This window comes from Macaca nemestrina, chromosome 14 (assembly GCF_043159975.1).
Source record: "Macaca nemestrina isolate mMacNem1 chromosome 14, mMacNem.hap1, whole genome shotgun sequence".
Classification (NCBI taxonomy): domain Eukaryota; kingdom Metazoa; phylum Chordata; class Mammalia; order Primates; family Cercopithecidae; genus Macaca; species Macaca nemestrina.
In genome coordinates, this window is record NC_092138.1 from 79,571,457 (window position 1) to 79,598,712 (window position 27,256).

The 27,256-nt window shown below is 39.0% G+C and overlaps 1 protein-coding gene across 2 annotated transcripts in view; it reads right to left on the reverse strand.

Annotated features, from left to right (window-relative positions):
- Positions 1-27,256, reverse strand: part of LOC105481107 (catenin alpha like 1) — a 72,525-nt gene that overhangs the window by 25,529 nt on the left and 19,740 nt on the right. For both annotated transcript variants that reach the window (XR_011612777.1, XM_071078117.1), the window contains exons 3-10: positions 24,618-24,805; positions 22,734-22,853; positions 18,466-18,555; positions 17,253-17,423; positions 13,411-13,611; positions 11,091-11,177; positions 6,779-6,937; positions 4,500-4,592 (exon numbers count right to left, since the gene is read on the reverse strand). Coding sequence is in view for 1 of the 2 variants with exons in the window: in XM_071078117.1 (XP_070934218.1) it covers positions 4,500-4,592; positions 6,779-6,937; positions 11,091-11,177; positions 13,411-13,611; positions 17,253-17,423; positions 18,466-18,555; positions 22,734-22,853; positions 24,618-24,805 (1,109 nt within the window). In the remaining variant the exon portion in view is untranslated. The remainder of the gene's footprint in view (positions 1-4,499; positions 4,593-6,778; positions 6,938-11,090; positions 11,178-13,410; positions 13,612-17,252; positions 17,424-18,465; positions 18,556-22,733; positions 22,854-24,617; positions 24,806-27,256) is intronic.

Sequence of the window (27,256 nt, forward strand, 5' to 3'; positions counted from 1 at the left end):
CAAAGAGTTATACTCAGACCATAAAAAGTGTATTGTATACAGAGTAGCAAAGGTAGCAGTAATAGTGGTGGTGGTAGCAGCAGTGGTAGTAGCAGGAAAGGTAGTGATAATAATAAGTAACATATATATACACCCATAAGTGGTTGGTAGATACATGCTTGAGATACTGTGTTTGTGTTTGAGATATATTAATACATTAAAATCACCCAAAATATACAAATAAAATACTACTTTTCCCAAATAAGCATTGTTCCCATCTTTCAGCTGGAAAAGTTGAAGCTCAGAGATACCCAGTAACTTGTGCCAGATCCTATTACAAGTATATACAGAGTTGATATCTAAACACAGATCTACCTGATTCAAGTTCAGGCTCTTTCCATCACATCACACTGCCTCTCACAAAACACTTGTAAAGAGGGCAGAAATCATCCTGGTACTTTTACGTACCACCACATGGGCTGAATAAATGTGTTGAATAAATAAATGAATTGTTGCAGAGACTGCTATGTTTTCATCAAAATCTGTTTGTCTTCCCTCTGGATACACAGGAAGATTACATTTCCCAGCCTCCCTAGTGGAGACGTAAGGCCAAGAGACTGAGTTCCATCCTCACTTGAATGTGGGTCACCACTTCCATCATAACTGATCCAAACCTCCCTCATGCCCCTCAGTGCTCTCTCCCTTCCACATCTGATGGTTCAGTGCACAGGATCCAGTAGGGACTCTGAGGTCCTAAGGGCTAACGAGGCACAAAATGAAAGGAGACCAGATTGCCAAGAGGGAAAAAGACATGCCATTAATCAGGACTTAATACAAGTGAGAAATAAACTGCTATTATATTAAGCCTGAGATTTTGGCATTTGGGGTTTTATTTAGTGTTAGCTACTACATGAATGAATTAATGAATCAATTAACATTTTATCTTTCATATAATAATCACTCTCTAACACAAAGGACTTGATGGATGCTAATTGTAATGTAGGCAGAAAATAGATGGCTGGGTTGAGTCTTCACACACCTCCTGACCTGACATTCAATAGAAATTAAACTTTAGCTTCTACCTCAAAATAGAAGCCATCGACCAGACCAACCTACTGAAATCTCCTGATGGCCCATTAAATAAAACACACACACACACACAAAGATCCAGGAGCTAGGAATTCAGAGTTCAGTCTTGATATATTCACAGCAGATCCTTCTACCACTTCACCTTCTATTTATGACAACAGTCCTTGATTCTTTCTACCTTCTTGTTTCACAGACTGGGGATATTATATCAAACACTCATCCAGTAAGTAGTATTTTAGAGAATCCACTATGTGTAAAAATAATACTAGGTGCTGGGGATAAGGTGATAAAAAAGAAGATAAAAGCCCTCTATTATGAAGCTTATACTCTAGTGGGGATTTGGAACAATAAACAAGCACACAATTAAAATATTATAAATTATGATAAGTGCTATGAGGGAAATTAACAGGACAATGTGATAGAGATGCCCATTACTAACAAGTGATGTTGCTGTTCCATGGAGTTTATTATATAAGATTATTCACACACACATATGTATACAACTAACACGACTATTCATTCACCTACTACATACTGGTAGGCACTGTGTCCACATTCCAGGTGCTGGGGAAACAGCTGTGAATGAAACAGATAAATGTCCCTGGCTTCATGGGACTCACCTTATAACAAGCAGTGGGGAGAGACACAATTAAAATAAATTATAAAATATTTTAGAAGGGAATAAAAAATATGTATCAAAATAAAGGGTGAGAATGATGGAGGGCTTTAGGTGGTCACAGTATTTTAAGTTAGAGGGTCACTGAAAAGGTAAGGGAGCTACAGGGAAATCGAGGAGCAGTCATTTGGGATGAGGCAGAAACATTTCTGGAGTGTTCGAGGAATAGCAAGTAAGCCAGAGGAACAGACTGACATGAGCAAAAGGAAGGTGGCCAGTGGCCATGTAATGGATAAGCATAGATGGTAAAATTTTCTTCTGAGTGAGAAAGTCATTGGAGAACTTATAGAAGATTAATATGATCAGGGCCATGTTAGCTAATATATTAATAGTTGGTTCCTTTGAATGAATTACAACTAGGTGCTCCTCCCTCTGGGGTGGGCATAGTGTCAAAGGCACAGCACTTGCCAAACAGATGGCAGTGTTATAAGAACAAGGTTCCCCCCTTCAGGGAAAGCAGGCACATAACTTGCCATGGACTACAGGCTAGATTTCGGCATTGCTCTCCTCTCAACTAGTGTACAAACTGTTCAGTTGTTCCCTCAGTATGTCTAACATTTTAAAGGAAGTATAAAAATAACATTGCCAAAGCAGAGATATCCAGAAATAAATTATCCCAGAGGCATGCTCAATGTCCTTAAATTATCCTTTTGTGAGGCAGATGGCAAAGACTAGGAGTGGAAGCTGAGGCTTTGGGAACAGAAAAAGCTTCTCAAGTTATACACGTTATTAACAACATGCTCTGCCACTATCCTGGGGAAGAAAATATGACTATTCCTAATATCTCTGCTGCAATAGAAACAATAAACCAAAAATTGCAACCAGATGGCAAGCAGGGCCTCAGGATAGGAGCAACAACTGATTGCATATGGCAGGAGAGTCAAGCCCTCCAGTTCTATTGGAATACATTCGCAGCCAAGGCAAGAAGAGTGACTCTCATACCAATATTGAAGACACAGTTTCTCCCACCAAACATGTCTCCTGGTTGTAATAAAGCGTTCAGCAGATAATCATTGTGGAGGTTCATTCATATAATTCCTGCTTTCATGATAAGCCTTTGACACTGTTCTCTACAGGAGAGCATGAGATCATCCCTCCAACATCCAACATGATTCTCCTAGAGGGCACATGCCATCATTGAGTCTAGGTCACTTGCACTGTTCTCAGCTATAAATCAAAGATCCAGGGACTCAACCTCTACTGCCCAATATTGCAAGTTAGGAGGAATCCTTTTGGCTGACAGTAAATAAACGGATATAAATAAAGTATAAATTAAAATATAAATAAAAGAACAACTGCAAAACTTTATTTTACAGCTTAGACTCTAAAAAAGAAGGAAACAGCTGGGCACGGTGGCTCACACCTGTAATCCCAGCACTTTGGGAGGCTGAGGTGGGGGGATCACAAGGTCAGGGGTTTGAGACCAACCTGACCAACACAGTGAAACCCTGTCTCTACTAAAAATAAAAAAATTAGCCAGGTGTGGTGGCAAATGCCTGTAATACCAGCTACTTAGGAGGCTGAGGCTGGAGAATCGCTTGAACCTGGGAGGCAGAGGCTGCAGTGAGCCGAAATCGCGCCACTGCACTCTAGCCTGGGCGACAGAGCGAGACTCCGTCTCAAAACAAAAAAAAAACAAAACAAAAAAAAAAAAGGAGGAAGCTCTGTCTTTAAACACTTTCCTTAGATTAATTTGACAGGAACAGTATTAAATGAGATGATCAGTTTTAAAAAAGCTTTTGAAGATTATAGGGACAAATGTTACCTCTACTATAGAAAATCCAGAAAAAAACCCCTAGCTACACAAGGATATTGTCATATAGGTATTTTCATATGTATATACATTTCTACACATATGAAATTATGGAAATAATTTGTATACATACAAATCTGTACCCTACTTTTTTCATTTAACATTGAACAGAACATTCTTACAGTGGTTGCTAATTCTGGTTATCATAATTATTATTTTAATACTATAATGTACTATTTGCCTAATTTAAGATAGTTATTTTGCTTCTGATTGGATCTTTTTTTTTCCCCCAGATATGGACACTTGCTCTGTCACCCAGCCTGGTGTACAGTGACACAATCATAGCTCACTACAGCTTCAAACTCCTGGACTCAAGCTATCCCCCTGCCTCAGCCTCCTGAGTAGCTAGGACTACAGGTATGCACCACTGCACATGCGTAATTTTTATTTTTTGCAGAGACAGGGTCTTGCTGTGTGACACAGGGTAGTCTCAAACTCCTGTACTCAAGTGATCCTCCTACATCAGCCTCGCAAAGTGCTGGGTTACAGGTGTTAGCCACCATGCCTGGTCCCAACTGAATCTTATAAGTAATATCATAACATTGTTTTGTTTGTGTCTTAGTCGCATGTCCTAATTATTACCATGAAACGTATTTGAATATTAGGTTGAAATGTGAATATTACATAACATATGGCTTCTTATGTCATGATAACTTAATCTCCAAACATGTTATAATAAGTACATTGTAAACAGCTTCCTTTAAAATAGATATAAACTAGAGTATTAGTTAAATGAACCAGTCTCCAATATGGCAGATGACCAGCTCCAATGGAAGGTTAGCCATGTTCTGGCACACTACCGACAGAAATTCCATTATCTTTCTTTCTCTACATAGATTTGGACTTTAGTTACGAAGAACCATTTATAGCTTCCATCCACACAATTTGTTACAACGCTCAGATAGGACACAATACAGAAGGAGCAATCTGCTATTATCATACCTGTTGGCCAGTCACCTGAAATGTCTCCTCTGCATGTATACAGGTTATTTCCATAGGTTCTGTCCCAGATATGTGTCGTAACAATCGACAGGTCTACAAGAAAACATGTCTACAGTTAACTTTCACATCCTCATCCTCCACAATACATAGTATCATTTTATAATTAAAAAGAAAATTTTACAAATAAAATTTCTTAAAACCTATTAAAATAAACTTAAACATTACTGAGAAGATTATTATAATATTATATTGGTCACCAATAGATTCTCTGGGAACAAAGCAGATACCAATAAAGGTATAACACTGTTTCTACTTCCTATCCAATCATAGCAAGGTGGTTACAGAATATTAGAAACATAAGGAACCTTTGGAAGGACCTAGTAGTGTCCTTCCACATATTTTATATATAAAGAAATTTGGCTCAGAGAAGTAACTTGCTCAAGGTCTCATAGCTAAACTATGTCAGAGTTGCTACAAGCTACATGTTCTATCAACACCATCTTCCAATGGAGCTAACATTGGATTAGGCAGACTGGTATAATAAGGAGAGACCCTATATCAGAGGAAATTACTGAAAATCTTGATGCTTAAAACAGAAAATCAGAGAACATTTTTTTTTTCAATGTTAAAAAGATTTGCTGCAGGATTCCTAAAATAAGCAGTTTCCCTATAGTTATAATATTTGGTTTATAAACACAGCAGCATCAAATTTATTAAATGAAGAAGCTATATCTATAGTCATTTTAAGAATGTTCCCCCAGAAGTTTTTAGGCTTCCACGTAAACAAGTAAAGGAGAGGAAGGCAGTTCAATTCGTCTAAAGGTTCCTTTTAACCATTAGTCTTTGAGATTTGGTGAGCAGGGTATGTTAGATTATGTGAAGATCGCCAAATGGTTCATATCTGTGCGTTTATATACATGTTGGCTAGCAATTACCTCATACATATAAGCTATACATGGGTTCAGTTTTTTGTTTGGTTGGTGATATGGTTTGGCTGTGTCCCCACCCAAATCTCACCTTGAATTGGTAATAATCCCCGCATGTCAAGGGCGGGACCAGGTGGAAGTAACTGAATCACGGGGGCAGTTTCCTCCATATTGTTCTAGTGATAGTGAATAAGTCTCACAGGATCTGATGGTTTTATAAACGGGAATTCCCCTGTACATACTCTCTGACCTGCTGCCATGGAAGATGTGCCTTTGCTCCTCCTTTGCCTTCTGCTTTGATTATGAGGCCTCCTCTGCCATGTGGAACTGTGAGTTCATTAAAAGCCCCCCCCCTTTTTTTTTTTAATAAATTATCCAGTCTTGAGTATGTCTTTATCAGCAGAGTGAGAATAGACTAATACAGTTGGGTTTTTTTTCTAGTAGATATCTGACATTTTCAATAGGCAGAAGGCTCAGAATATCAATTAATAAGCCTAACTGGAATTATAACACAAGTGTCAGGTGAAGCATCAGTAACTCATAACTAAGATTTGGAATTGTGTGTCAGATGTCTTCTCGTTGTCCCTCCTTAACTGCTCTCCTCCCTTCTCACATCTGCCATTTGCCCTGGGAGACTGACCTATATTGTCTACACTTATGTGTGGATAATTGGGATTATCCTAATGGGATATCCAGTGGGAAGCCCCATCCACAGATGAACAGAACCAAGGAGAGAATGGGCTTTGACTCCCACGCTCCTCGACTCCCATGCTCCTCCCAGGAGGGTCGCCTTGGGCTGTCTCTGGGCCTAGTCCTAAAATCACAAAGCTCTCAAGGCAGTTCTCTGAAAGGCTTCCACATTCCACATTCCCCTGTTAATGTGGGCCTGGGGTGGTACCAGCCTTGCTACCACTCGCCCCAATTACTGCTCTCTCATGTATGTTTCCCCCATGCCCTGTCTATGCAATTGTAAATAGCTTCTTTATTAAACTCTCTTCAAATTATCCTAATTTGAGTGTGCCATCTCCTCCCTGCTGAGACCCTGACGGATTCAAACAGAAACAAGGTCATACAACATACCTCCATGGCTCTACTCCAAGGTCTAACTTCTCTGAGAGGATAAGGAAAAGAAGATTAAGAAGTTCTTTTGTGGGTCTTAGCACTTTTTTGGTTTTGTTTTAGAGACCAGACCGTTGCAGGAACAGAACAGATACATGCTATGCTTTTAAGATTCCAAAGGAGAGAGAAAATGCTGAGATAAATTGACCCAAAAGTGTATTTGTGTTAACATTCCCACATAGTTTAATAAAGCCATTATTAAACTACAATTTCTTTAGCACCTTGTTTACTCACCTCAACAAGCTGCTCTTTCTGTTCAGAGAGTTTACAGGCATATTCAGCCAAAGCTTCTAAATTTCCTTCTACTCCAGTAAGTTTTAATGCTTTTAGAACCACATGATCAGCATGGTATTTTAATAGATCTGCTGCCAGCTGTGTCGCTGTACTATGAAGCTGCAGATGTGTGTGTGGGTGGGGGAGTGGGGGTTGGAGAAGGAGAAGGGTGATGAAGGAAAGAAAACAAACAATAACATTTTGTGACCAAGCACCACATCAGCACTTTAAAACTATTGATAAAGAGAAGCCGCAAAGCAGTTCCATGGGTTCCACTGAGGGGAGGGTGTAAAGTTCCCTGTGTAACAGTAGGAGTTGTGTAGCACTGGTGAGCTTACAGTTTCTCTCAAGGGCAGGAGTGATATCTAATTCATCCTTTAACCCCCTGGTGCTAGTGCTAATGCTGTTTCTAAAAGATGAACTGGTTATTCGCTGAGTAATCTTGTCTCTTTTCCATTCTGTTATCAACCAGTTCTTTCCCATGTAGTTTCTCCCTTAGGTGAAAAATGCTTCTGCTAGTCTTAAAGTTGGTGAGGAATGAAACAGCATTAAGAGTATTAAGAGTATTAAGAGTGCAATATTTAGAGTACTAAGAAAATTGGCATTTTGTGATCATTAATAAGTTCTTTAGCATACTTCTGAAAAAGTACCAATGTGAGATTCAGTCAATTAGGTATTTAACAAAATTTATTAAAAACCTATATCATGGCAAGCACTGTAGCACTGTACTAGAGGCTGGGCATACATGACAAGTAGGACACAACCCCTGCTCTCAGGGTGGTCAGAATCTGTCTATAGTTGCGATCCAGATCTTTACTCTCTACCTCTACGAACAAACTGGGTCCCAGGAAAAACAACAGATTAAAGGGTGACACAAACCCCGTGGTTTTATTGACTTTGGGTGGAATGCATGGCTCACTCTGACTGGATATCTTTGGACACTATTACTCCAAAATCTTTTCTTCTTATCTTGCCCTTTTTTTTTTTTTTTAATGACATGACAGGTTATTTTGGGGTTGTCCAAAAATAGATCATTTTTAATAACATTGTTCTCAGAAAAATCTGACTTTGAATTAAATCTATTTGAATGAAGTGACTTCTTTTTTCCTGGAAGTAATCCAATGTCAATTCAAATTAGAGGATTGTCTCCAAAATTAACAATAGGATAGTCTCTACATTCATGCAACTAAGTGAGAATAATTACAGTTAGAACAAAGAAACTAAAATTCACTTTCCTTAGGAAACTAAATGCCACATAAGAACTTAAAAAGATTTTGCTTTGCCAGCAGGACCTTAGAGAATATCTAATGCCAGTCATTTATTTTACAGACTATGAAACAGCTCCACAGAGACTGTATCTTGCCAAGGTCACGTAACTCTTCTCACGTGTAAGAGAGGGAGGCAGGACGAACGCAAAGTTCCTGCTCTATGCCACGTCCTGACAGCAGCCTTATATACATTATCTCCCTTAATCCTTACAAGAATTCTATGAGGTTGACAGGGATATACCCATATAAGAGGTAACGAAAATGAAGCCTATGGAAAGCCACTCAGTCTATCACCAGTAGACCATGTTCTACTGATAGTCAGGATTTTAACAATACTTTAGTTAAAACTGAATAGTCTGGAATAAAATGGGTAGGGTTTTTTCCTTCCTTTTTGTTTTATTTTGTTTTTTCCTTGTGTCAAGGGCAGCAGGCTTTATTATAAAGCATAGAAACCCATGTCTTTCTATGTTTAACAGGATGTTTAAATGATTTCAATAGACATATCAGCACCAAGTAAGATGTGAAACAGATCACCATGTATATAATTTATATAAGAAACATCCAAAAACCAATTTCAGCCAGGCATGATGGCTTACACCTGTAATCCCAGCACTTTGGGAGGCCAAGGTGGAAACACTGCTTGAGCCCAGGAGTTCAAGACCAGCCTGAGTTTATAATAGTGAGACTCAGTCTCTACAAAAAATTAGCCAGACATGGTGGCATGCACCTGTGGCCCAGCTACATGGGAGGATGAGGCAGCAGGATCACTTGAGACCAGAAGGTCAAGGCTGCAGTGAGCCATGTTCGCACCATTGTCTGGGCAAGAAAGTGAGACCCTATCTCAAAAATAAGAAAATGTTTTTAAAATTCTAATTTCATTGTCTTGAGCCCTTGACCATCGTCAAGAATATAAAAGAACTAAGCCTGGGTGCAGTGGCTCACTTTGGGAGGCCAAGGTGGGTGGATCCCTTGAGGTCAGGAGTTTGAGACCAGCCTGGCCAACATGGTGAAACCCCATCTCTACTAAAAATACAAAAATTAGCTGGGTATGGTGGCGAGTGCCTGTAATCCCAGCTACTCAGGAGGCTGAGGCATAAGAATCGCACTTGAACCCCTGAGGTGGAGGTGGCAGTGAGCCAAGATCACGCCACTGCACTCCAGCTTGGGCAACAGAGTGAGACTCTTATCTTAAAAAATAAATAACAAAAATAAAAGAATTAAGAAAGCAGAGTTAAGGGAAAGGAGAGGTCTGTGTGAGGAGGGTCTGTCTGGAGAGCTGCTGGGTGCCCACTGTGACTCCCTCCTCCAGGCATGCCTCAAAGTGGAGGGAGCAACAGGATATAGGAGTTGAGGGGAGGGAGTGGGGGTTGTGGGGGGCAACAGGAAAGCCTCTGAAGAACCACTAAAGTATCCATGAGAGTGAGAGTCTGCTGTAAATGTCTACCAAGCCCAAAGCCATTTGATAAGGGTGCTGGTCACTAAAAACCTTCTGCCTCTCAACTTTCTCTCTTCTGTCTCTATGCCACAACCTAACAAAAATCAACAACAGCTACGTAATGGAGGTTGAGGAATGTGAAAAAGGGAGAAGAGACCACATCTTCCCAAAAGCTCTATCTAATTGGAGCTGGGAAAACAGGGAACAGGGGAGAAGCCCTACAACTAAATGAAGATTTAAATACTGATTAATATATTGGAGGGAACATTCTAAGTTTTCAACTGAGATTGTGTTTTGTGACTTAAAGCAGGAATTGGCAAACTTTTTCTGTAACGGGCCAGAGAGTAAATATTTTAGGCCCTATTGCGACTATTCAACTCTGCGGTTGTAGTGAGAAAACAGTAGACAGTAGGTGCATGGGCAGCACTGTGTCCCCGTACACTCTACTAACAAAAATGGTCCAGTTGTAGTTTGTGAACACCTGACTTAAAGTGACCATAGGACTTTCAATAACCTGAGAGTGGACAAGTAAGTCATGAGATGACCAACTTTTTATTCAGGGAACAGGGAAACCCTCTCAACCAAAGGAATATTTTTTTAAATTTACTTCAGTGAGATAGAATTCATATACAACAAAAGGTACCCATTTTAAAGGTACTGTTCAGTGAGTTTTGATGAACATACACAGCCATGTAACCACCACAACAATTAATTTTGAACATTTCCAACATGCCAAAAAGTCCTCCTATGCCCTTTTGCAGTAAATATACCCCAACCTCTGACATGAGATAGCCACTGATCTGATTTATGTCATTATAAATTAGTTTCGCCTTTTCTAGAATTGTTTTTTTCTAAATGGAATTTTATACATATAATCATTTGTGTCTGGCTTCTTTTGCTTAGTATGTCTTCACTAATTCATCCATATTGTTGCATGTATCAATACTGTTCTCCTTTATTGCTGAATAGTATTTGGTAGAATTATTCCAAAATTCATTTATCAATTCCTCTGTTGATGGAATTCTAGGTGGTTCTTAGTTTTTTGTTACTATGAAGAAAGCTATGAAAATTCATGTATAAACTTTGAGAATGAGGGCATTAATAAAATCATGGCTTCAAAATAACTATGTCAAAGGAAACCTTTTTTTTTTTTTTTTTTGAGACAGGGTCTCACTCTGGCACCCAGGCTGAAGTGCAGCAGCGCAATCATGGCTCACTGCAGCCTTGAGCCCTGGGGATCGGGTGATTCTCCCACTTCAGCCTCCCGAGTAGCTGGGACTACAGGCGCTAACCACCACACCTGGCTAATCTTTTGTGTTTTTTGTAGAGATGGGGTTTCGCCATGTTGCCCAGGCTAATCTCGAACTCCTAGGCTCAAGTGATCCTCCCACCTTGGCCTCCCCACAGTGCTGGAATTACGGGTATGAGCCACCATGCCTGGCCTCAAAGGAAAACTTTCAAAACCATTTTCTAGGCACAGAGACATACTAATACTAATGCATTTCATACACCCATACAACATGAAAATTAGCAAAGAATTAGAAGAAGCTAAATTTCAAACTATACTTACTTCTTTCTTAAGTTCATTAAGACTGTGACTGATTTTCAAAATACTGAGTTCCAGTTCTTCAGCGATGCTTTTTGTTTTCTTGCTTTGCTAAAAATTTTAAAAAGTATATATGTAGTGTTACCGCATCTCTTTAATCTGTTAATTCCAATTTTATTTGAACTGTAAATTGTAATAAATTTTAATATTATTCTGTGAACTATAAAAGTAGGTTTTCAAAATTTACCTGTTTAAAGTTAGAGTGGAAAATAAAATTTCAGTTTAGTTATATTTTTCAATGCTAACTACAAATAGGTGAACTTTTGTTTTTTATTTATTTATTTTTCTGTGAACCTATGGATTATATTGAAAGGTGAACTTTTAAAATCTAATTTTCTTTAATAAATTCATCAAGTCTAAAATTGATCTCTTATTTTCTGCCTAGAATGTCCATGCTTTCACTCCTAACCTAGTTAAAAATTAAAATCCTACTCGTCTTTAAGATCTTACATAAATGTCTTTTTCTCAGAAAGGCTTTTTCAGATCATTCAATCTAAATCAGACCCTCTTCTTACTCATTGTAATCTTTTTGGTCAATAATCATCCCAGTTTGCAATTACATATTTATTTTTTCAGTCCAAACCATCTGGAATTTTTTATTTTTTGTTTGTTTAAAGTCTATCTTCCCCACTAGACCATGAAAGCTGGGTTCACATCTATTTTGCACACCACTAAATCCACAGTACCTGGCATAGCAAACAATAGGTAGTAGAGATTCAATTCTTTGCATGATAAATAAAAATTAAATATCAATACTTCATGAAGCCTTCTTGAGCCCTCTCCCTAATATAAGTTTGTCCTCCTTCAAACCGTCTCAATGCATAGTCTACGCCTTCTCTTAGGATACCTACAAAGCTATTTGTACTTGTCTCACCCCTTCCCACAAATTTCTTTATTGTAAAATTCTTGCAGACAAAGATTTTATCTTATTCATCTTTAGATTTATGGTGCTTGGCATATAAAAGGTACCAATAACAACTGCTGAAAAAAATGAACGAAAAACACATCTAGCATGCAGGATCAGAGATCTGAGTGCTTGTGAAATACGCACAGGGTAAATTTGCGAAATTTCTGACATTTGCTAATTGCAAATTTGAGTATTAATAGAATCACATTCCCAACACAGAGTATTTCATCACAAGCAACTCTTTATAGTGAGTGTTGGACTTAAAATTTAACACTGAAGCAATCTACACTTCAGATTGTGTATCACACAGATAATTCAAACTAAACACAAAACAATGCTCAAGTCTCTCACACCACTCTACTTTAGGGCAAGATTCCGTGTTAATAAGAATATGTGCACTACTGTGATGCCAAGAAAATATCTGAGAAATCTGTGATTCATATCTATGTTCATTCATAAATTAATCTATTTACAAGGAAATCAACTGCTGCTTCTTAATTCAGTCTCAGCCATATCCACCCTCCTTCATCATCTTTACTGCCAAAGCTTTGTTCATGACTTTCAGATTTGTACTATGGCTGCTGTATATTGTAAGCCATGTTAAATACTTTTTTGACAGAGCCTGGGCCTAAGAAATAAATAATCCTAGAGACATATCCCAGGGCTCTGTCTCTCCATTTTGCAATCCACCTGCTATAAGAGACTGTGTACACACTTCTTATGCTGTCCCATTTCCATCAGTCTTGGCCGTTCATTCTTGCCCAAATAAGCTCCTCTGCTTGAAGCACACCAACAGCCCATTTAAGGCTCATAGAGTGGCCGCCCACCAATTTTAGACCAGGAATTTGTGCAAGGGTGAAAAGCTTTTACTTGCCAGCTGGATCTACCCTTGTTTTCATTGAATCTACACCCCAATAAGTTTTCCAAATCATTGTGTCTGTAAATCAGCTGTCCTCAGAGGTAAGAACTGTGTACATCTGAATGGCTCCAGCAGTCAGGCTCAGGTCCCAAGAACTTCTAGATGGGGGTCTACTCCTCTGTTCTTCACTCTGAAGAAGCATTTTGGGGAGGAATTTTCCAGAGGTGAGTTTGGTGAAAGAGTGGGGACAACAGAGTAAACTAGTGATAGTGACAAAGGCACAGAATTCAGACTGGCTAGAATGAGAGTCAACAGGCCTGGAAATAAATGTCAAGTACTGTGAGTGCTAGATGGGAAGGATATTTTGGCCAACTAGGAGGGAGAAAAGGGATGAGACATCCTGTCCTATTCTGGAACAAATTCATACTCCTGGTGATTATGTTAGCTTCCACATCTTGCAAAACTTTATGGGAAAGCCATTATATAAGATTTACTTTGATTTTTAAAAAAGTTCTTACAGCTTGAATCCACACAGAAATTAACTGCTGCAGTTCCATTCTCGCCTGAGTTGACAGTTCCAAGATGCGTTCCCTGTGCTCATGGCTGGTGTAGGCAGAATCAGTAAAGTCCTCTGTACGCTCCAAGATGACTTCCAATGTCACAGAAAGATTCTCTTTGGACTGAAAATAAAGATTCTCCCGAAGAGCTTCAATATTCATCTGAGAACAAAAAGGACATCCATCCATCAATGTGAGTCAATATACACACTTGACCAAAATGGGTTGTAATTTCTAACAGTGCCCAGGAAAACACTAACATTTTCTTTTTCGAAGCTGAGGGGAAATACAGCCACCAATGATATCTATATTCTCCACTAACCCAGGAGGACACATTGCTCAAAAGCCTTCAATATACACGCAAAGCATCATTCCCAGAATAATTAATACAATGACATTCCTGTGGAATCAGTGAATACTAAGGCAGAAAGAGCATCATCCTGTAGCAACCAGTAGGAAAAATGAACCAGCCTCCAGGTAAAAGATTTGCACCTGAGAAAATGCGTAGGCAAAGTCCTGGAAGATAACTTACACCCAAATATGACATGTGCTGAGCCCAGGGGGAAGGATGATGTGGAAGATGTGGGGTGTGAGAAGGACTAGGGAAGGCATCCATTTTTCCTTCATTAATTCAACAAAGACTCTCCTACTTACCTAACTGGTCTCCCTAAATTTTGTTTAAAGTCCCCAACAGCACCTTACTAACCCAAACATCCTCTACCAGAGGGTCTATATAATCTAAAATGTAAACCGTCTGATACTGCCACCTCCCTCTAATAGCTCCTCACTATCTATAGAGAATCAAGCCCAAACATCTATGTTATAGCACAAAATCCTCTATGGCCTGTCTTTATATACCTCTCTAACAGTCTATCTCACCCCCCTGAACCCCCTAACAACCTTTCACTTCAGCCACCCTGTTTGGAGCTCCTTGACTATGTGATGAACACATGCTCACGTATGCAGTCTTTCTCTCTCAGCTTTCTACGATGCATCATGCCACTTCAACCCTACAAAACACTATAGTCCGTGAAATATGTCACACAGACAACTTGGGCCAAGAGGCAACAAGTGGTAATGATCATGATTATGGTCACAATGAATGTGATAATAAGGATAGCTTACATTTGTTTAACACTTTAAAGTCCTTTCACAAATGTTATTTTAATTAATCCTTACGTGTGACCCATTTTAACACGATCCATGAAAATACCAAAGTTTGGGAAAGTCAAGATGCCAGAGGAGAGTCCTTGCTTCCCCTCCTGCTCTTGGCCCAAGTTGTGTCAGGTGATCACTCCATCCTAGGTAGACAGAAACTCGTATTTAAGCTAGGAAAGAATATGGATAATAGTAAGGTATGGAATTTACAATGGGGATCTTCTCAGAGAATTAAATTTATTTTATTAATTTAAGAGAATTAAATTTGAGAATTTAAACAGAATTAAAACATAAAAATCAGTTATATTGGCCTCATACCATTTATGTTAAGGTTTTTTATTTTCCCTTTAGAGAGAAAATACACGTTTTTAGACAGCAACTTAGTGGAGTCTTGTGGGGTTTTTTTTTTTAAGAGGCTATTTATTGATATGGTTTCATAACATGTGTCCATATATTCATAGTACCAAATACAATAAAGTATCCAGTTTCTCTCCACAGATAATACTCTCCATCAGAAAAAAAGTAAGACGCCAAAGAGATAATCGCAGACAGTGAGACTGAGCCTATTTATAACAGCTCTGCCTCCAGCATGCCTGATGGTGAGAGGGCAGCAGCCAGAGCTGTCGGCAGCAGCCACAGGCAGAGCACTGCCCCTCCTTCACCTGCACCAGAAATGCAGCAGCAAGAGGCGAAAGATGTCTCTCATCCGACTTGTTTCCCTCATTATCCTTTGACAACACATCTCTTCCCTCAGCATTTATAAAAAGGGAGGATTAGAAAAATAATCTCTAAGATCGCTTTCAGCAATAAAATTTTTAAGAGAAGGTTTGGTCCCTATAAGCTTCTTTCCCTTCAGGAAGACTCAGTGGTAGGACTGGCATCATATAAACAAACCCCGAGGTGTAAAGTGAAAGGTCGTGGACTTTGGGATTAGAGAATCCTGGGCCTAAAGAAGGGTTCTACCACTTACTAGCTCTCCTCAAAAAAAAAAAAAAAACAAAAAAAAAAACAGTATATAATTATATTCACCTAAAGGGCAGGTAGGAATTAAATAAAATATGTACTAAGAGCAAAGAGAGATATTCTTCCCGTTACTGTCTTTCACCCCATGTTCCTACTTAGACCTTCACACAATTAAAAATCAAAGTGTACGGCCGGGTGTGGTGGCTCGTGCCTATAATCCCAGCACTTTGGGAGGCTGAGGTGGGTGGATCACCTGCGGTCAGGAGTTCGAGACCAGCCTGGCCAACATGGTGAAACCCCATCTCTATTAAAAGTACAAAAATTAGCCAGGTGTGGTGGTGGGTGCCTGTAATCCCAGCTACTCAGGAGGCTGAGGCAGGAGAATCGCTTGAACCCAGGAGGCAGAGGTTGCAGAGAGCCAAGATCATGCAATCACACTCCAGCCCGAGCAACAAGAGCAAGACTCCATCTCAAAAATAAATACATAAAATAAATAAAAGTGCAGTAAAATGGAAAGAATGTCATTCTCATCACAGTCCTGTCTGTTAGAAAGGTGGGAACCTTTAGCATTTGGATAATTTCTCAGGGCCTCAGTTTTCTGATCTGTTAAAGGAGGGCATTGTACTGGATGACTTCTTAGGGCCCTCCCAACTCAGACACTGCTCTTACCCCAAAAGCATCTTCACCATGTCTATGACTTCTGATGAGAAGTGAGACTTCCTGGAGTCACACTGCCTAGTTTCAAATCCCAACTCCGGTACTTAGTAGCCAGCAAGTTAATCTCCTTTCTGTTTCTCAAGCTCCTCAAAAGTGTGATGGAAATAATAGCAATAATTCTTTGAGGATTATATAAGTTCATATATTTAAAGCACTCAGAAAAGGGCTGGCACAGAGTAAGGACTCAATAACTGTTAGTGTGTATTACTGTTTATTTTTAAATTTTAATTATTACTAATTCTCTCACTATAGTCTCAAAGTATCAACCCTCTAACACAGAGAAAAGCAGGAATTCTAGCAGAAATGATTTGCTGCTCGCCATCATCCCATGGATGGTACTGCTCAAAAATGTATGGTACTGCTCAAAAAACAGGAAGGGAACATTCTTTTAAACAGCAGGCTACAGCTAAATCATACAGCTAAAAAGGGCCAGAGTAGCTACTATAACCAAAGACCAGTGTTCTTTATAAATATACCTCTAATGTAAATATTACTGAGCAACAGGTTTGTACAGAGTGGCATTGCTTTAAATAGATATATTTGCTTTTGTGAAGCATTGTTCTAAAACATTACACAAAAATATGGATACTATACATAATGGTGCTCCATTAAAATGGAAAAAAAAAGACTGGGTGCAGTGGCTCATGCCTGTGATCCCAGCACTTTGGGAGGTCCAGGCGGGCAGATCACCTGAAGTCAGGAGTTTGAGACCAGCCTGGCCAACATGGTGAAACTCTGCATCTACCAAAAATACAAAAATTAGCCAGGCGTGGTGGCACATGCCTGTAGTACCAGCTGCTTGGGAGGCTGAGGCACAAGAATCACTTGAACCCAGGAGGCGGAGGTTGCAGTGAGCCAAGATCACACCACTGCACTCCAGCCTGGGTAACAGAGCGAGACTCCATCTCAAAAAATTAAAATAAAATGGAAAGAGAAAAATCAAAATATACTCTCTTTATTCTTACCTTGAATTCCTTAATTCCAGTAAAAATACTGACAGATGAAATGTCAGTCTCTCCATTCGGTTTACAGTCAGTCACAATTTCAATGACCTTATCCAATGCCACTTTCATGCGGTCAAATACTCCTTCTTTGTTTTTATGGGCTGATTCGCAGTTGGGATGCCTCAGACATGTCTTCAAAACAATTGAAATTTTTTATTTTAATATTTGATTTATGTCATAATGCACAAAAATCTTACAGAGAACATGTCATGCTAAGAAAAATGGTTCTTTACCAAAATCTCCTGGGTCCCTGGCTCACTCAGCTGCTTCTCCTCACTAAAGTGGAAGCAGGATGAGTAAAAAGCGATAGCAAGGTTAAATAAAAAAATGCAGAGTGCAGAACTATACCTTTATACTTCAATAGTAAGTTTACTTAAAAATTTTTTGAGAAAAAATCTCTCCATCATGATTAAAACTATTTTTAAATGTTGCCTTACACATGCAAGAAATGAAAAAGAATGAAGAAAAATGAAATGAACAGAGATGAAATATGATCATGGATGCATCTTGACTTTTAAAAAATATTGTAAATGAAAACCTCAAGGGCCTAGACAAAACAGAGCCTTCTGAGTGGGTTCCATGAAGTCTCTATTTTTGTGGCTTCACTGATTCTAGTACAGGATAAATACTCTCAGAAGAAAAGGTTATTCCAAACAAATTGCTAATGAGACATTTTATTCATTCTTTCTAGAATTGCACCAATTTTCTGGCCAATTGCTGTTTGGAAATACTCTTGACTGATAATTTTGTTAAAAGTGGAAAAAGGAATTAAAGGGTGAATTTACAGAATAACCAAGGGGTGACTTCTTACTCCACTGTACTTAACAAATCTTAACTTGCCTCGCTTTTTCTAGAGCACATATGCTGGCTCCTCAATGAGACTGGCAAAACCCTGCAGGCAGCGACCATGTGTGACAGGCCTTAATTCACAGCACCTAATACACCATGTTCTGCTGAGCTGTTCAATCAAAGCTGACTCATAAATTAATTATTATTTGGAGTTGGGGAAGAAAGTTAGCATTCTTATAAATAATAACTGAGATTTAACTATTCAGGCCTATGTTCTAAGTTATCACTTTGATCTTTTTTAAAATGCAAATTATGTAAGTTAAATGCATTTAGTCAGGTTTTCTAATTATTAATTTATTACACATTAAAACAAAAATTCTCTTACCTTTGAAGCTGTAAGGAGCATCATCGTACACTTTTCAAGAACTGCCCTAGCTGCTGCCATTTTTGCCTTTTTCTTTTCATCTTTCAAATCCTAAATATGAAATAAAATCAAGGAGGATTCTAAGATCATGTAAACAATCCAATTTCTTAAGAAAGTATTTATTCAACAATAATACTCAAAAATTCAATAATATTAAGTGGAAAAAAAAAAACAGGATAAAGTTTTACAAAGTGTCACTGCTTCAATATAAACACATCAACACAATATGAGTAGAAAGAAAAAGCTACTCTTAGTAAGGCCTGGAGAGCCAGGAACTGAGACACAAGTAGAGGCTGTACATGGTTGACATTCTGGTGTTCTGTCATACCTGACATTCTCACGCCAAGTGCACACACTGCACCCCTAACCAGAAACACCCAGCCTATGTCTTACTTAATTAAAAGTAAATGTCTTCTGAGCATCTATCGACTATTATTTCCTTCAAAACAGATACTTAAAAGTTGATTATTTAAGGAGCCTTGTCTAATCCCATCTAACTGCTATACATCTCAAATTGGGGTTCATTTGTCTTACTCTTAACCAATATGCTGCTCTGAAATATTCTTAAGATGTTTCTTTGGTAGATTACTTTCCCCAACAAGATTGAAAAGGAACACTTAAGAAAGCATTGTGGATTGAATTTGTTTTGCTGGGGGGTGGCTTCTCCTCACAGAGCCCTCAATAGAACGTGTGCTATTATATGAGGTAGCCAAAGTTTGCTGATCAAATCTACAACAAAATACTCTGTTAATAATTTGGTTATTATATCTAAATCAGAAGTGGGCAATACTTTCAATTAAAACCCAGATAAACATTTGAGGCCTTCTGAGCTATATGGTCTCCATCACAGCTACTCAATTATATCATTGTAGTGTGAAAGCAAACAGAGACAATACACAAATAAATAAGAACGGCTGTGTTCCAAGAAAACTTTATTTATGGACATTGAAATTTGAATTACATAAAATTTTTCTCTGTCACATTAGTCTTTTTTATTTGTAAGTTAAAGGCCCTTTCTTACAAATAAGAAAAACCTAAAATTTGAGTATGATTTGCCTTTGAAAGTAAATTTGCTTGAATAAATTAGAATGGATTCAGAAGATAGTCCTACACAATATCACTCTTACTCACTTGCATCCCAATATAGATTTAATAAGAGATAGAGATGGAATTACAAATAGTGTACAACAAAGTGCGTATAACCCCAAAGCTAATGCAGATCACATCCCAAAGAACTGTGTCCTATATGTGAGTATCATCCATCATGGGTACCTATAGATAAAGGTTGAGGTTGCTTATAAAATTTCCACTCATTCCTCTTGTCTTTAACATTTTGGACAGGACTCCTTTCAAAACCACCTGTGGGTCTAGCTGACAATTCATCAGGTGTGTATGCCATACCTAACACTTATAAGCCACATATGACACCATATGATGAATAGTGATAACAAGCGACAGAAAAAGAAGGCATCTCAGCCTGGAAAGGGTTGGTCCACAGGACAAAACAGAGACGTCCATAAAACCCAGATGGTCCATGAAGAAGTACTTTCCCAGACTTGGGTAAGGCTGTCACCACTGCCACTTTCTTTTCTTTTTGAGACAGAGTCTCCCTCCCTTGCCTAGGCTGGAGTGCAGTGGCATGATCTCAGCTCACTGCAGCCTCTGCTTCCCGGGCTCACACAATTCTCGTGCCTCAGCCTTCTGAGTAGCTGGGATTACAGGCATGCGCCACCACACCTAGCTAATTGCTGTATTTTTAGAAGAGATGGTGTTTTGTCACATTGGCCAGGCTAGTCTCAAACTCCTGACCTCAGGTGATCCACCCACCTCAGCCTCCCAAAGTGCTGGGATTACAGGCATGAGCCACCACGCCCAGCCTTACCCCTGCCACTTTCTACCACCTTGGTCCAGGTCACCATCATCTCTCAATAGATTACTGTAATATCCTCTTGAGTGGTCTCCCTGTCTCTGCCCTTGTCTCCATGCAAACTATTCTCAACATGGCAGCCAGAGTGATACTGTTAAAATGTAAGTCAGAATGTCATTCTTCTACTCAAAACCTGCAGTGGCTCCCCATTTTACTTAAAGTCAAAGTCCTTACGCAGTTTGGCCTGCCCACTACCTCTCTGATTTCATCTTATTACCCTTCCCCTTTGCTCACTTTGATCCATCCACTGGCCTTCGTGTTCTTTGAACACACCATGCATGTTTCTGATTTATTGTCTATCTCCTCCCACCCCTACTAAAACATAAGCTCCACGAGTGCAGAGGCTTTTGTCACTTTTATTTACTGCTGAATCCTCAACACCTAGTGTAGTATTTGGTTAACAGTAAGCAGCTTATGAATATTTGCTGAGAAAACTGAGAATGCACCTGACCTATAGCTCTTTGCAGGATATTTTGACTATTCTAAAGGAGAAAGTATTTCAACCCTGGATGCATATTCCACAAAAATGACCCAGGAGTAGCACTTATCAAACACAAAGATGATAAAAAGGCTGCCAGTAAGTTTCAGGGGTCTCACACTTAATGAGCTAAATTGTTAAAAATAGATATCTCTTCAGCCAGAAGTTTTTAAATGTTGGATTACAATATTACAAGAATTGAGAAAAATAAAATGTTCTCCATGCCAAATTTCTAACTACAAATCAAAATGATGGTGAAAGTTTTTCAGTTATGTCCAGAAGCTGAAGAGGATCCTGTAGGAAGTGTAACTGAAGGATGGCAGCTTTAGAACCTATGACTCATGCCACACTTGCTCAAGGGATCAAGAAAACGCTAGATGATAAGCTATTATAATAAAAAAAATTCAGGCTAATAATTTTCATTGGGGAGAATGAGGAGAAGAAGGAAGATTAAGAGAAAGAGAAGGAAAAGAAAGGAAATGTGTTTTATAAAGAACAATACTGGCAGAGAGAAAATGAAACAATAAGGTACCTGCCTACAGAAACATCATTGGTATTAGAAACCAATGCCATTATTTAGCCTGCCACTTTCCAAACCAATACCCATCTTTCAACTCCAGCTGCAACCGGGAAAGTTCGTATCAAAAACTGAGAGAATACCTATGGGACTACACCCAGAACCATCCCAAGAAATGGTCAATTATTATATATATTTAACCTGCCAACAAGACAGACTCCTACACAAATACCCCAACAAGGAAAAGTCAATCCTAGACATAATATGGTCTTCTGTCTCCCAAAACTGAGGAGCTTATTGTCTGAATTGGGGAACAGACCCACAAAGAACTAATATTGGCTGGGCACAGTGGCTCACACCTGTAATCCCAGCACTTTGGGAGACTGAGGCAGGCGGATCACCCGAGATTAGGAGTTCAAGACCAGCCTGGCTAACACGGTGAAACCCAGTCTCTACTAAAAATACAAAAAGTTAGCCGGGCGTGGTGGTGCATGCCTGTATTCCCAGCTACTCGGGAGGCTGAGGCAGGAGAATCACTTGAACCCAGGAGGTGGAGGTTGCAGTGAGCCGAGATCATGACACTGCACTCCAGCCTGGGCGACAGAGCAAGACTCTGTCTCAAAAAATAAATAAATAAAATAAAATAAAATAAAAAACGACTATCATGTTGTAGTTTGAGAACTACAGGCTTTAGTATCAGATATAACTGAGTTCAATCTGCAAGAATAGTGACCTTGGGAAAGTTTATCCTTGTCTCAGATTCAGTTTCCCTGTATGTAAAACAGTAGTAACAATACCTACCTCATAGGGATGTTTTGAGAATTAAATGAGATCATGTACATTAAGTACCTAACACATAGGCAGTGCAAATAAATAATAGCTTGGGTTATTACTATTAATCTAATATGGTAAGAATAACAAATATCTAACAAGATACTATAAGAGTACGTATGATGACTCAATTTTACGTGCCTGAGCCCTGGGAGAGGAATCAAATGGAAAGCTTCATAAAAGAGAAAGTAACCAAATACAAAGAAGAAGTACTTAAGTTGAGCCCTGAAGGCAAGTATGACCTTTCCCAGTGTGTGAGGCGGGAACAAAATTAACTGTTATAAATGTACAAAAAAAAGACATACAGATCTACTTACAGATCTACTTTGCTGGCTTATTTGTGAAAGGCTTTCAAGACCAAGGCTATAGACTTAATAAGCAAAGAAACCAATCCAAACAATCCTAAAGATCATACCTCCATCCAAACTAAAAAGTATGTATTTATCTGAAGATTGTAAAATGTGATGAATACATACATTTTGTCTATCTCCACTCAGATGTGCAAACTCCACCATTTCATTTCCAAATTGACTGAATATTTGGACAAACTCTTGAAAGCTATTCACTTTCTCTAGTCTTTCCATAGTTGCAAGAACCTGCAAAACAGAGAATATTTCATTATTTGGTGATAGCTACGCAAGAGACTGAGATTGTCGAGGCTGAGTAGAGAGAAAAAAGGGAAAATTCTGAATTCTAGGTGAAAGCTGAGAAGGAGGAGCCAGAAAGAAGACACAGAAGGGGATGCTCAGAGAAGTAGAAGTAGATTCAAGGCACAGAATTATTAGGGGAATGATTTGTTTATAGGATGAGATTTTGAGTTATTTGAAAAAAAAAAGAATAAAAGAAATGACTACATATACAAAGGAAGGGATCATTTATGTAGCCAAGTCTAGGAGGTGAGCATGGGCAGGACTACAGTAATCAAATCTTCAGAGAACTGGGAAGGGGTGAGGATAAAAGTCAGCACACACAAGCTTTAAGGCTCAGTGAACCAGGATAACAGGAACCCTAACATTCTCAGGAAAGCAGAAGGAACCTCATCGTCTGCAGAGTATGGAGTCAAAAGGGAAGTGTGGGACTTTAAGAGGAGGAAAATCAGTCTGGTTCAGTCATGAATGGGCCGTCAGGGGTGAATATAGAGTGTGAATCTGTGGTAGAGCCAATGACTAAAATGTTATGTGTTTTCTTGATGTAAGAAATAAAGTAAATAGATGTGAAACATATTTTCAAATACTTTTCTTTAAAATAACATGACTAGATTGTTTTAGTCAGAACAAGATAGGTTAAAAAAACACAGATATCCTGTGTTTACTTATTTTTCATGAGAATATGATGAATATTTGGCATGTTAATCTGCCCTGGCAGCTCAGGAAGTTCAGGCAGCTAACACAGATAAGGCTCATTGCCACTGCTGTGCAGAACCTCCATCTTTCAAAGAGAGGAAGGTTGTTTCTGTTTCTCTAGCGCTGCCAGATCCACCTCTCCCATTTCTCATTCATTCAACATTCATCAGGTGGTTTTATCCTCAAATCCTACTAGGACAACTCCTGCCCTGGCCAACTGCTCTCCTCTTTGCCTAGGGAATTATCCAAAGAAAGAAGTGATCATACAGACCCTGGATTCCCAGATGATCATGGAGCATGATCATCATCTGAGAGATTAACTTCTGGACTGGAAGAGTCTAAATCTGTTCTGCACGTTTTGAGATTATTCAATAACATTTAGGAATTCTGCATGCAGAAATTTTGTAGCTGTGGATAATTATCATTTCCACTGATTTAACTGTGTCTTAAGTTATATATTGTTAGTCTCTGATTTGGGAGGGAAAAAAAGTACTGAAGAATTCAGTATTTTTATCAACGAAGTTTCTGCTACATACACTATCATAGTGCTTGCCTTTTCTTTCCAAATGTTGTACACATTTGAAGCTTTTACCAATAAGCCTCAACAAGCAGATAATGATTCTCTAAGAGGAGACATTACTTGCATTCAGAAGTTTAGGCACAGTATACTCATCATTTAAGAATTACACATATAGAAGAATTTAAATTACAGACAGAGTTATAAACAATAATAGTCAAGCATTGCCAAATTACTTAAATTAACCTAAAAAGAACTTTTTTTTTTTTTTTTTAAAGAAACGCTCATACAGGCATAGCTCCAGGAGGAACCCAGGGCCCAAGTGTATTCAATGTGTAGATGATCAATGTGTCAATGTATCCTGCAATTCACATTAATTCCCACAGCTAGCTGCACTCTTCATCCACATGTCAGCCAAGTGATCCACCACTAAAAGTCATAAGAAGCACTTTGAACAACACAGAAAGACAAAAATACAGCAACATCAGAAAGGTAAGTACCTTATTTCTTGATGTTATTATCTGTTTAATGACTACTCGGTCTGCCAGCAACAACACCTTTGTCACTGAAGAAAGAAGTAATCTTGCAGCCTTTATCACTCCTGTTTTGTCTGTAAAAATTGTGATCTGCCCATCAGATTCCAGATGGTTCAAGTTGGTTATGTCTGTCAATGCTGCAATTGTTTCTCCTAACAAGAAAGGAGAGAGGGTAAAGTTAAACTAGCAGTAAGACACACAAATTCAAATCTCAACTTTTCTCTAACCTTGAAGGTAAGGCACAATGAGGAGGAACTCCGCTTTGGACTCTTACTTCAGGAACAAGAAACAGTTTCACCTTGACGATTGCAGGGATTATCATACCAAGCTTTCTAACCAGAAAATAATAGCACACTCTTAAGAATGGTGACAAATTTTGCCCTCACCCAGTTTGAAAAACATCATAATTTTTGTTTCCAGTGGTAATGCAAACTACACAATCTAAAAGCTCCTGCCCTACACGACAGTAAGAGAAGTCCCATGAGTCAAAAACTAAAGAATACCCTAAAACCAGAGCAGTAAGCAGGTGCCAAGGCTTGGACTGGGGCCAGGCCAGGGAGAAGTCAGGGGTCACTGCCGATCTCCACAAGCTGAAGGGGCTTAGGTTTTCAGGAATCCTCAGGGAGAGAAAAAAGATAGGGCTTTGGGCCCCAAGGGATGACATCTTCAATATATTGGAGACCCATAAATAACTGTCAATAGGCAAAAAGAAACAATAAGGAAGTTTGTCTGTCAGACAAACAAAGCCTGGACTTTGGGTGGGGAAAGTAAACAAAACTAAAGCCTCCGTCCTGAGAATTCAAACGACAGGCTGGCCCTCATTCACGCTGCAGTTTGAATTTATATAAACTTCATATGATGCCTGGCATAAACCATTCTATTAATTGAACTCCCTCCCAACCCTCTAGAAAAATTATCTTCTTCACTGTTGCCATAAAAACTTTTGATTTCTGTAATGGTAATTATCTACTAATAAAACAATACAAGTGTTTGCCTCCTCAAGGCTATAACATTCTTGAAACCTCCATACTGTTATAAGTTAAAAAGATTTTAAAGATAATAAACTTTTAACCAACTTATAGTGTTCAAGATCATTTTTTAAAGTCCTAAATATACCTATGTGCCTAATGGATTGATTTTCTTACAAAAGCCCTCCTGTCAATTCTATTACATATACACAATAATGTGTCTGCTCATAGGCTAAGGATCTTGAGTAGAAAGTATTGGAATCTTAATGGAGAGGCCACAGGGTGAAATAAAAGTCAAGGTTTAGAAATCAGTCTGGCAGGCACGGTGGCTCACACCTGTAATCCTAGCACTTTGGGAGGCCAAGGCAGGCAGATCACCTGAGGTCAGGAGTTCAAGACAAGCCTGGCCAACATGGCGAAACTCGGTCTCTACTAAAAAAATACAAAAATGAGCCAGGTGTGGTGGCAGGGGCCTGTAATCCCAGCTACTCAGGAGGCTGAGGCAGAGAATCACTGGGACCTGGGAAGCAGAGGTTACAGTCAGCTGAGATGGCTCCACTGCATTCCAGCCTGGGTGACAGAGTGAGACTTGGTCTCAAAAAAAAAAAAAGAAAGAGAAAAAAAGAAAGATCAATCTAGTAGGAGTACATAAAACAGAATGGAAAGGAAAGACTTAAAGCCAGGCTATTATATCAATTGTGGGTGTGAAATAGTAGGGACCTTACTAGTATAGTAGCCATAGGAACATTAAGAAGATGATTTGGGAGACATTTTTATGAGAAAACATAAAATTAGTACCTGACCAATGATAAGAAGGAAAGAACGAGTGAAAAAATGGCCTCAAAGTTGTAAACCTAAGTTGCTTAAAGAAAATCAGAAGGGCATTGGAAGGGAGATGATAATTTTACTTTCAGACAACAGGAGCTTGAAATAACACAGGAATACACCAAAAATAAGCTATGCGACATGGACTGGTAATGCAGACTTGGATGTCTTGTTTATAAAGACAATTGCTGAAGCTCTACAGATAGAGGAATTCTGTGGTAACCAGCCTTCAAGAAGGCTCCCCATGATCCCCACCTACTGTTATGCACAACTTTGTGCTGTCTGTCCCCTCCCACATCATATGAGGGTTGGTATGGTGGAAGTAATGGTATGTCACTTCCAAGCTTAGGTTCTAAAATAACTGAGGCAGCTGTCTGGGTTGCTCTCTCTCTCTGAGAGAAACCAGTTGCCATGTCATAAGCAGCCCTTACTACGCAGAGACCTACATGGAGAGGAAGTGAGGCCTCTGGCCAACAACCATGAGAGGGAGGCTGGAAGCAGACCTGCAGTCCAGTCAAGCTTCCAGATAACAGAGGCCTGGTCAAAACACTGACCACTACCTTATGAGACACACTGACACGGAGCCACCCAGTGAAGCTACTCCCTGATTGGTGCCCCCTCAAAAACTGTTTGAGATAGCAAATGTTTGCCGTTTTAAGTTGCTAAGTTTGGGTTAATTTGTTATACAGCAATAGGTAACTAATACAAAGTTTTGATAGCAAAATATACAGAGAACAAAAGTGCTTAGAATTAACCTTAAAGCATACAGAAGGGGCAGGAGGAAAAGTATCACTTTGCATTCTCTCATTA